This window comes from Mustela erminea, chromosome 3 (genome assembly GCF_009829155.1).
Source record: "Mustela erminea isolate mMusErm1 chromosome 3, mMusErm1.Pri, whole genome shotgun sequence".
NCBI lineage: Eukaryota > Metazoa > Chordata > Mammalia > Carnivora > Mustelidae > Mustela > Mustela erminea.
Genome location: NC_045616.1, coordinates 76,404,199 through 76,416,018, shown reverse-complemented (window position 1 = coordinate 76,416,018; position 11,820 = coordinate 76,404,199). Strand labels below are relative to the sequence as shown.

The 11,820-nt window shown below is 37.2% G+C and overlaps 1 protein-coding gene across 12 annotated transcripts in view; it reads right to left on the bottom strand.

Annotated features, from left to right (window-relative positions):
* Positions 1 to 883: 883 nt before the first annotated feature.
* Positions 884 to 11,820, bottom strand: part of PDE4D (phosphodiesterase 4D) — a 1,483,850-nt gene continuing 1,472,913 nt past the window's right edge. For all 12 annotated transcript variants that reach the window (XM_032334877.1, XM_032334875.1, XM_032334876.1 and 9 more), the window contains 4 exons: positions 8,191 to 8,345; positions 7,177 to 7,299; positions 6,503 to 6,685; positions 884 to 5,802 (listed from right to left, as the gene is read on the bottom strand). In XM_032334877.1, coding sequence (XP_032190768.1) covers positions 5,386 to 5,802; positions 6,503 to 6,685; positions 7,177 to 7,299; positions 8,191 to 8,345 — 878 coding nt within the window. In that variant the 3' untranslated portion in view covers positions 884 to 5,385. The remainder of the gene's footprint in view (positions 5,803 to 6,502; positions 6,686 to 7,176; positions 7,300 to 8,190; positions 8,346 to 11,820) is intronic.

Here is an 11,820-nt window from a genome sequence, read left to right as displayed (position 1 = left end):
CTGGTGGCTATATTCAGTGAATATTAAATACTTATTGTCCACAAAGCTGGTTTTGGAGTAAGCAGACTTTGCTCTCATGGAGCTATGTTTTCGTGGGAGAGACAGGCAGTGGACAAATACACAGATACATATGTCAGTTTGTAATAAGCATTATAAAGGAAATTAAAGCAGAGTAAGGGATAAAGAGTGATGGGGGAGGGTAGCTTTCCTTCCGTTTCTCCAGAGCTCTCAAGTTCTTTGGTACCTCAGGACTTCTGCAAGTGGCTTTTCTCATCTGGACCCCCTTCCTCTTCCTACCAATTCTCCCTTTTTGCCTGGTTACTTCTCACTCCCCTTCAGCGCTCAGCCCCAAATCGCTTTCTTAACCAGCCTTCTTTGGCCCTCCAGAAGAGATCAGAAGTTCAGGTTTCTGCTTAATCACAGCATTGGAGTTTCTTCGTTTGTACTGAGCACCTAATGATGACATGTGTTTGGAAGTGTCTAATGCTTGTGTGCCTTCCAGAGTCTGAGCTCCAGAAAGCAATGGCTGTCTTGTTCTCTGCTGAATCCTTAGAACCTTGTCAATGGCTGAGTATATACCTGCAAATAACTGTTGAATGTCTGAGTCACTCGGGATACCAGAATCCTTAGGCAGAGATGTCCCCTTCCCGACACTGTTTAGAAAACACTACTTAATCTTAGGGGTCATCTAAATAGTTTGGGCAATTTCTTCTATAGCAAGGTGAATCAGCATAACTTGGTTTCATCTATAGCATATCAATACTAACTTAGGCCACTATCCTTTTATTTCACTTCATCCTCTTCATCACTCTGGAAAACCTGGGCTGACTCACCTACAATTTCAAACAAATAATCTTTTAATTGTAAAAGATGGAGTCATAAATAGGCAGAATCAACCCATGCTTTTATTTTCGTTGCATATAAAAATTTCATATGAAGGTATTGATGTACAGTACTATCCTCATGGGCTGTAAGAGAGGCTAAGAAACCACTATAAGAATCATCATCATTTGTAATGCTCACACACAATTAACCACTCTGAAAACATATCCTAAGAAATAAAATTAAAAACAACCAAAATCAGTAAGGATGTTTTTCATAATTATAGTGTCCCCTTTGTACTGTTTAAAACAAAAGTAATCAAATTCCTTTGGGCCAGGGCTGCTAAAATCTACAGTTTGTGTCAAAAAATTAAATAAAATAACAGGAGGCTCATTTTTCCTAGAAAAAGGATCTCTCGCTAAATCAAGTGCTCCGAGGGCTGGGCAAGAGTGGGAGGCAGTTTCCATACCACCCAGTGGTGATTTTTCTTTAACTTTTGGGAGCTGGCCATTATGCTAAGGTTAATTTTTAAAATGTGAAAGCCATAGTAGTTCTGCAGAAACAAATTCTAGAGAATGGTGAATCATTTTTGTGTGAATTGGCATCATATAAAAACTGTGTTTTATCTATGGATTTACATATATAATGGAAATTTCATTGATCTTAGTTGAAAAATTCCAGGGTTAAAAAATGAACTTTTCCTATTACATATTCTCTTAACATGACAGGAAGCTGATGAATAAATGACTGACCAACACATGTGACCTGAGGCTCTAGTTTCAAATCAAGTTCATCCGCCTATGTGCTTAAGAAGCCAAAAAGACTTTGTTATTACTGGGCAAGAATGTATTTTCCCATTAATGTTTGAAAGGGGGGGGGAAAAAAAAAAGCCAACAATCAGATGTAACTACCCGAAGTAGCTCCTGATCAAGAGATGGGGAGAAGAACCATTATATAAGCAGTGCTGCTTCATGGCAAGAGCTAAAAGCTTAAAAGCTTGTATCTCATAAGGGTCTCAGAATCTCCCAGCTATTGTCAGAAATCCAATAGTTTCAAAGCTTGGATATAAAAATGCCCAGCCCTAGCCCCCCACCACCCCATTAGATTACTTTCAAATGCAGCAAAACAGAAGAAAATATTGGTTAAAGTTAAGGCACAGCCCTGGGACCAAAGACCTGCAGCTATGTTTTTTAAATTTATATATCTTTATGTATTTTATAGTTTTCTTGAATCTTCCATAAACAAGCTCTAAGGTGACAAGACTATATTACAGGAGAAAAGAAAATGTACAAGGAGTATGTATACACACCATTCATTCTCTCACCAAGAGTTTCCAAATATATCAACACCATCCCATGGGATGATGTTTTAATAAGAACTGATAATTTACAATTAACATTACAGTATGTACATTACAATAAATACATGGTTGTAAACAGACAAACAAGACTGTATTACAGGTAAGGTCATTTGGTGAGAAAAAAAATGCATGGCACAAAAAAATAAATAATGCGTTCAAGAATTATCATAAAGCTTTCTATAAAATCCATTTCATTCAAGTTTTTTTTCCTTGTCTGCAATTTGTTCTATCTACATTATTTTTTGTGAATTTTAAGTGATGTAAAAGAAAATAAAATTAAAACAGCATTATTGTATTTAGTAACTTGCAAGCTGAAATGTACTGGTTTTATGCAAACTTGGACATTTTTTCCCCATACAGTACCCAGATATTGCATTTTCTTATGGCATTTTAGGAAATATAAAGCCACTTGTATAAGGATGTTCTTTTTAAAGCAGTGTATAATTCTGAAGCACACTTTGGCGAGAGAGAAGGAAAGAGAAAGAAGGGAGAGGATAAGCAGATTGTACAGTGCATTAGTCCCTGTCTCTTGGATATTATGTATGCCTTTTCTACAATTTGATTGTCTATCGGTGAGTATCCTCACAACATGTGACCATTATAAACCAACAAACTGGAAAACAAAACAACAAAAACCCTTTGTTTTTCAATCCAGTTACAAATCCTTTCAGGTCTGGATTAGTTTGTGATATATTGCTACTTTAATTTTTTTCCTATTACTATTAAAATTTTAGGCACTCTGTGGGGGAAATACCAAGCATTAGTGAGAGGAGGGAATGACAATATTTTGGATAAAGGAATAAGCTCTAGATTGTTTGCCTGTTCTTCTATACCTCCATCAAGGGCAAATTAAATTAAACAAGTTTCCAAATGTTCTTGTGAAACCACCTGGCTAAAAACAGGACATTCTTTGAAAGATTACTGATTTTTTTTTTTCAGGGAGAGGAGTGTGGAAATCTGATAATTAATTAGTTGACTCCTGTTCTGCTCTAAGAACAGATCTGAGCTACATAATTATTCTACCAAAGTTTCCCCTGTGGATGTCAGGGTATTAAAATAGGGACTATCTTCAGCTTTGGATCATTTCCCTGGCTGATGACTTAGTTATTAGTCCAGTAGACGGCTTGAGAAATTCCAAATATAAATGTTTTCCAAGGTTACAACTTTTCTTGACAATTTATTGTCCATTTGGTCAGATAATCTTTTTGGTCTCTATTTCAATTCTTGGATATGAATATGAAAAATGATTATTTGGGCTCCAAATTCTTCAAAGAGAAAGCAAATACTTTATTAAGAGCTGAAATGGGAACAGTCCAAACTAAATAAGTACCCCAGGATGCCAACTGAAGGTAAATACTGGGAAGTAATCTCAAAAATTGTAATACATTTCTTGGTGATAAATGCAGCCAAGAACCATCTCTGTTACTTACATAGAATCTTCTTACCCAACCTAATATTTTAGGGTGGCATTATATTACCAAACCTCTGGTCCATTGGCATCATCAACTTCTTTCCCTCAGTGCATTTAAAGTTCTTCTCTATAAGACATACTTATGGACCAATGATAACTGAGAAACCAATTTCTACATTACATGGTGTCCATTAAGGAAGAGTAGTTGCTACACTTAAAACCACTTTTCAAGAATATTCCTCATATAGTTCTTAATCTTATGGTAAAATCACGGAAACAAAAAAGCAATAGTTGTAGTGGTGTTTGTTAATATATTCTGCTAATATTGTTAAAAATCACCTAGCTAGCTGTTAACTCTTCTCTATGAATCAAGAATGAAAGTTAGTCATTATATATGGCCTTGTGGTCAAAAAGAATGGTGACTTTAGCCAGATTACCTGCTTCTCTTCATCAATCAGAATGGTGGTGATATATTTGATAAGACCCCATCTAGTGAACATGGACAGAGTTTCAAACACACACTAAAGAATAAACCAGCACAAGGGGAAAAAGGTTTTCTTACTACAATGGACTATGAAAACAATAAAAATGAGGATAAAACGTGTGCGTTATTACAAAGACATGCACTTGTGAAATGAGGGTCTACTGACACAGCAAAAAGTTACCAGAAGACACTAAATAGGAAAATATCTAAAAAAGACTGACCATTTTAGCTACGGGGTATTTATATATCTCTTACTTGCTTCAGACAACACCAACTGATGATTGTTTATGAGGCTTAAGACACATTAGACAGAATGCACATCAAAGTATTACAGAACAAATACTCACTTTGTACACTGAAAAAAAAAAAGTCAGTGAGAGCAACTCTGCTTATTGGAAAAGACTGAAATGAAAGCAAAGTAAATGAAGACCTACAAAAAGGGTTTCCTGCAACATGAAGTTGGGTTTTGTTTTAAAATATGGAAGTCATTGGTATATAAAACAATGAATCACTACAAATTAGTTAATTGCTATGAACTCTAAGGTGCAAGTAAAATTCGTAAATTAGATTTATCCAGTGTAGCAGATTTGTACTGAAAACTTGCAAGTTACTCCTTAGAAAAAAATAACCAGTGGCAGATGAAGTTTTGAACATAGTTTTTTAAATATAATACCTCAATACATTTAATAATAAAAGTAAGCTCTACAAAAAATCTGTTTTACATATCATACAAAATGTAGAGGTCAGTGCAGCTCACTGAACTGCACTGTTCAGTCATGTATCAGGAAGACTTGAAATTAGAAAATTATACAATTTCTGTGGCTCATCTTCCTCCTGGTAACAGATTCGTGCTATGTCCTATTCCTGACACATATGTTGCTTCATCCATGGGTTCACTCTGTTTGTGTAATGCCTTCTTTCTGCTGAAAATATTGCAAACAAATAAAAAAGAAACCCCAAAGCCTATCAACTTTTGGGCTGCCCGATGAGCCATACTCCCTTGAAAACATTGTAGAGTTGATTTTCTCCGCTCTGTCAGCTCTTACCAAGCTGAAATCTTGTTAAAATGCTGTTCGTGAAGATGTCCCCCTTGCTCTGATGACATGGAGGTGAAAAAACTGGTTACAATATTCCTGAGCGCCAGACTGAGTAGTCAAGGTCAGTTTTGTTCAACAAACATCCTGGCAGATGACAGTGAGGTGTGACCATGGTTGTGGCATGTGACATGCACTTTGGAAACAATTTTTCTACTTAAATTAAAAAAAAAAAAAAAAAAAGGAAAGAAAAGACGTGACATTCTTTGCACTGTTACGTGTCAGGAGAATGATCTTCTATTCCACAGGGTTCAGGCTGGCTGTCTTCTTCCTCCCCCACTGTTTCCTCTTCCACCTGCTCATCAAGGGGAATTTCAGTAGACTCCGAGTCTTGAGTACAGAGAGTCTTGGAGTCACTGCAGCTAGTGTCTTCTTCCACCTGACTTCCACTGTCCTTTTCGGTGTCAGACTCTCCATCTTCCTCTAAAGTTAGTTCAAACTGGAACTTTTCGGTTTGACCCTGCCGGCCTTCCTCCTGGTCATCAGGTGCTGGGGAGGGGCTCTGAGGAATTGTGCTCTGGTACCATTCACGATTGTCCTCCAAAGTGTCCAGAATGTCCTGGGCATCAGGATGCACGAGGTCAGCCCATGTCTCCCAGAGAGGATGAACAATATAGTCTATGAAGCCCACCTAGTTAAAAAAAAAATTCTGGTTTGAGCATAAGACTTGGGACTAAGAAAAAATGGAAAAGGTGAACTAGATCCCACAAATACCTGATTATGTATCAATGATATCACTTTATATGCATATACATATATAGTTTACATTAAAATATAAAATATATAACATGGCTCACAAACATAACACTGAACAGAAGACTTCTAGCCTGAGTGTGGTAAAATAGTCACTACTTCAGGCGATAGTACATATAAAAGTGTTGTTACTAGCTGGTGAAAATTAGCAAGAACTCTTAGTTCAAGAGTATGTTCATGATGTAAACAATTTCCATTTGTTTACAGAGTTGAGCTTAGGCATTAGACCTGGACTTTATTTTAGAATGGCCAATTTATAGGTGAATCTAGATAAATGAAGTCGGACCAGATACTCTATATGGCTTCTATATAACTGAATTCACTTATGAGTTCAGATAGACAAATTCTCTCTCCATATATATACTAGATGAATACAGCCATAATGCATGGATATAATGTCATAAGAAATGAATATATATCCATATGAATAAAAATCTTAAGAATGAGAGTTTTCTGGTCTGTCAAAAACAAAGTAATTTTAAAGACCCAATGAAATACCATATGACATGCATAAAAAGCGATCAAATGTTCAGGTTGGAATTGTGCTCTCTCTGCAAACTTTATGCTTAATGCATCACCTGTGACTTTTCCACGGACGCATTGTGCTTGTCACACATGGGACTGATCTCCATGCCTCGCTCCCTCTCTCTGTCTCCTTGGCGGAAGAACTCCTCCATGATGCGGTCTGTCCACTGGCGGTACAGCTGGAGCGGCTTCGTGGGGTTGCTCAGGTCTGCACAGTGCACCATATTCTGAAGGACCTAGTAAAAGAGACAAACGCTTTATTCAGCACCTGCTTCTTCTTGCCTTTTTTTTTTTTTTTTTAACTAGAAATTCACAGTGGATGAATGTAACACTTAAAAATACATGTAGTTTAAGATTCCTTCCAAACAGCTCAACTATGATGTGTCTATGTATGGTTCACACTTGTATTAACAGACCCCAATGATATCCCTTCCACCATACCAAAATATACTAAGAAACTGTTCACGTGTGCATGGCTGATTAAGTTCAGAGCTGCTTAAATGGTTGGTTTTGTGAGATATTAGTTTTTTTTTTTTTTAAAACAAAAACGCAAATTTAAAAAAGCCAATAGTTTTATCTGGTTAATTCTCATGATTAAGAATTTGGTTAAAAAATTCTGTTTAAAATTACTAAAATTGTAAGATGCAAGAAAGGAAACAGAAATCTTATCAAAGTTAGACACAGACACATGTGCACACAAACAGAACAAATTCAAATGATGTTTTACCTGAATCCTATCAGAATAATTATCAAGAAGAAGAACTCCAGAACTTGTCACTTTCTTAGTTTCAACCATAGTTTTCAAATCAGCCAGTAGATTCATGTGTTTTGACATGTCTGTTGCAAGTACCTTAAAAGAGTATTTTCATAAGTAACAAAGTCCAGAGGATAAGTCAAAATTTGCATATGAAAACATTAACGCAGACGTGAAGGAAATAGAGAAGCACTATGGCATCTAACAGCAGTGAGTGGGAATTCTGTACTACTACTCCTTTGGGCAGCCTCTTCTGTTTTGCTGAAGGTTTTCTGAAAGCCCAGATGAGAATGTGCAATATACAAAAGGTTAGCAGCAGCAACCACTTTCACAGTGAAAAACCACTTTTTCACAATGAAAAAGATGAGATCTGTGGATAAAAAATCAGCACATGTTCCAAAGTTTTTTCCATTCCTTGGACTAGAAAGTGGTACCTGGACTCTGACCAAGAACTCATCACTGTTCACAGAATACTTCAGAACCTGGTGAGTCTTCTGCTGTTCTAAGACAGCAGAAAACTCCATAACTCCTACCTTTGTAGGTACAAAGCTTAACGCAGTAAGTTTCTGATAACCAGAGATTTTCCTGTGTCTTGTAATCATTGTGAATACTGTGCATAAATACAAGTCATGGATGTCCATAAATAGTACCATCTACTGACATAAATTTATTTTCCATTTCACAAGTGGAAAAAAATCCATTTGAATTAACTGCTTTTGTTAGTCATTTTCCCTGCCTGCCACAAGACTGAAATTTAGAAAACAAAACTAGAATGGTAAGGGCAAGCTGTCCCTATTCTGAACTCCAAACTGCTGGAAGGAGCAAACCTAGTAGGGAACATCACTGCACGGGTGGCTTCTTGAATGTAAGTGGCAGTGTGATGTTTGGAAACACATGATTCCATTTACCTGATACTCATCTCATTCTTACACTTTTAGAAAACCACTTGCATTACAACTCTCTTTTTTGTGTTTATCAGCTACTTACAATGTCAATGACCATCTTCCTTAATGATTGTCTTTGCTTTTTGGTCAAATTCTGGAAAATATCACAGTTTTCTTCCTGAAGCAACTTAAAGCCCACAGCCAAATGGTGGTTCTCCAAGACAGAAGAATCATTGTACATCAAGGCAAGTTCAGAGTCTTGAAAGAAAGAAAGGAGAGAGAAGATAAGGCCATTTTTTCTGAGTTTATCTTATTTTTCATATTCTGACATAGTTTGGGTTTAAGAAGCAATGTCCCCTCAACATCTCTGTTAGCTTTACCATTATATGACTCTGCCCCAGACAGAATAGACTAGTTAATGTAACAGTGGAAAGGGCGCTGGAATCTTAGGAATGAGTTCTAATGCCATTGATATGTGATAAGTCATTTCATTCTATTGATCTCCACTGCCATTTTTCTAAAGTGATAGAGGAATTTGGCCGAATGTTCTTGAACCTCCCCTCCAGATCTGCCACAGGTGGCTCCATGGGCAGCAGAACATGACATCATTTTTAACAGCTGGAACATATCAACAACATAAATTGTCATGTTCCTGCTAACTGTGGACCACCTTCCCAACATTTAATAGAATGTAAGGATCATACGGTTTAGGATTATACTCAAGAACAGTCTGGAACAAATGAACAATACTAGATGTGCTCATGCTGCTCTTACTCATTTTATCCCATAGCATAGCTTTGGAAGTCAGTTTTACTTATTTTTTCCATGTTCTTTTCTGAGTATCATGGTAGTCACTATATACAGATACACTGCCCTTCCCACCTGAATGCTCATGACTTCACAGAGACAGGGGGTCAGCTGCCCACATAACTCCGTGATGAAGATTTTGCTTCTCCCTTATGACTGCCCTGGACCCGTGTGTTTTAGGCAGTAAGATCCTGCTTCTTTCCTAGTTCCTATAAATAGTAGACAAGATTCCATAAGATGGTCATTAAAAACAATTTGTGATTTATTCTGTTTCCACTTAGGTCACTGTAAAGACCGAAAGCACATGTATTTGATCTTTTTTTCTGACTAATGCATGGGAAATACATACATTTCTAAGAAAGAAATATCCAATGTTACTTAACGGCTATTTTAAAGGAACCAGGAAGGATAAGAGAGGTAGACATATTTCTTTTGTGAAGTCCTATGAATTTACCAGTACTATAGAAATAGGAGTTTAAACATCTAAATTTTTGCTCCCAAACCACAGGAACTGAGATGTGTAGAGTACCAAGAAGTGGGTGTGATTAGTCTCTTTTGGGGGGATAAAACAATAGTATTCATTCATTCATTCAGACAGTATCTGGTCAAGTCTGACTTTTAAATAGTCTCTGAAAGCTTCAAACTGTAAACATTTATCTACAGATGATAAACACAGATATAAAAATTCATCTCTATAGGATCTTAACACATGGTATTATGGTTTCTACAGTCGATTCCTATTAAAAGATACAAACTGGAAGGAAAGCAAATGTTTTCTGACTGGACAAAGAATGCCTAATTCAACTTTTAGGGTTCTTGTAAGGGAATAAGTATGCATAGGGATAAGGGGTATTAATGCATGAACTGACTCAGGCTTGCAAAAACCTGGGATAGTTTATATATCTCATAAAAAAAGAAGAAAGAAAATAAGACTGTGGATCCTGCAGAAGAAAAAGGTGATGAGTTATTACTTTAAGGAGGAGGGTGATCTGTGGTATGGAATCTCTAACAATGAGTCTCAATTCTAATCAATGTAAAGATGCGCTTGCACACAGAGGGTGGTCCAAGAGTCCTGATCAAGCCTGCCTTGGAAAGCTGTTGGCTCCCGAGATTTACTAAGAATCCAGACTGGCCAGAAAGGTGATGAAAGATTGCTTACGAGTGCGTGTCACCTTTCCCTCCAGTTTTGGGGCTATTAACAAAAAGGTAGTGAAGACCACAAATTTTTAAATGAACACATGTTACCATTTAAGCAACTGAATCTTGGGGTAATCATTTAAGTTTCTACTTTTCTTTAGGACTGAAGGCACATAGACACATATAAAGAAGGTAAGACTCTGCATCTCCTGAGAAGTTTTTCTCCAAAGATGCTACCGCAGCACTCCTACATAGAATCCTTAAAAGTTCAGGAATTACCAGGAAGCTGCCTTCAAAGTTCGCACTAAGGTACAGAAGGTAGGGTGGAGGGTGAGAAAATAGTTCATAGAACATTTCTGTTGAAACCTCTTTGTCCTCAAGGCCCAATACAAGTAACCTCTTGGATGAAGCCCTTCCTTGTTACTACAGGCAGAACCGCTCACTTTCTGCTTTATACTTTGTATCACTGATTTGGCCTTGATCACATTCTACCTGACTTGTCATTATCTCTGTTCAAGTCTTTTTTTAAGACTTTATTTTTATTTATTTGAGAGAGAGAGCGAGCAAGCATGAGAGGGGAGAAGATCAGAGGGAGAAGCAGACTCCCCACTGAGCTGGAAGCCCGATGCAGGACTTGATCCCAGGACTCCGGGATCATGACTTGAGCTGAAGGCAGTAGCTTAACCAACTGAGTCACCCAGGAACCCCTCTGTTCAAGTCCTAACAGTCTTTTTTTTTTTAATTCTTTTTTTTTTTTAAGATTTTTATTTATTTGACAAAGAGAGATCACAAGTAGGCAGAGAGGCAGGCAGAGAGAGAGAGAGGAGGAAGCAGGCTCCCTGCTGAGCAGAGAGCCCGATGTGGGGCTCGATCCCAGGACCCTGAGATCATGACCTGAGCTGAAGGCAGAGGCTTTAACCCACTGAGCCACCCAGGTACCCCCAAGTCCTAACAGTCTTAACAGTCTCTGCCAAAGACTGCTTAGAGACTTAAGACCCTATATAAAACAGTTTCTGCCCAATCTGCTTAGAGACTTAAGAGCCTGTATAAAACGAAAAGTTATTCATGTGATGTGCATGGTTGTCTGGTTTCCCTGGCACTTCTGAACAAGATATTTCTCCTTGAAATGGAGAAGGGAAGTGGTAGTTTTAAGATCTAGTTGCCAAGGACAAAGGATTAAAACTGGCTCACTCCCTCAATTCATTAATGCCTGTAACTTGCCTTATTTTTCTCCACTGGACTTGTCCCATCTGATATTCATGTGTTACAGTTTAGTCTCTTCCAGTGGAAGGCAAGCTCTTCAGAGACAAGCCATTATCTTGTTCACCCATATATTCCTAATGCCTAGAATGTTGTTTGGCACAGAGAAAGCTCTCAGTACTTTTTGTTGAATAAAATATCAATCTCTGTAGTATTTCTATATAATCACATTTGATAAAAATGAATTTATCCTTATTTTGAAAGTGTTAGATTTATGCAGAAAAATAACATTCTATATATAATCCACAGATACAGCTATGGAAAGCTTATTTTAAAATGAGACTAGAGGAATAAAACTGTGTGTATATTGGTAGCTAAATCCAGCTTCACTTTAATGTAGTGAAATGTCTCTACTCTTGGAAATCAAAGCTGTATGCTTTGAACACATGACCAATGTGAGTAAATCTTTTCCCCTAAAATTTAGGCATCTTTTCTATAAACAAAAACTACTTGTTTTCCAAGTAAAATTTAATACTATATATATATTCTGTATTTCTGACAGTGCTGCATTGTTTCAGAAAATACTTCT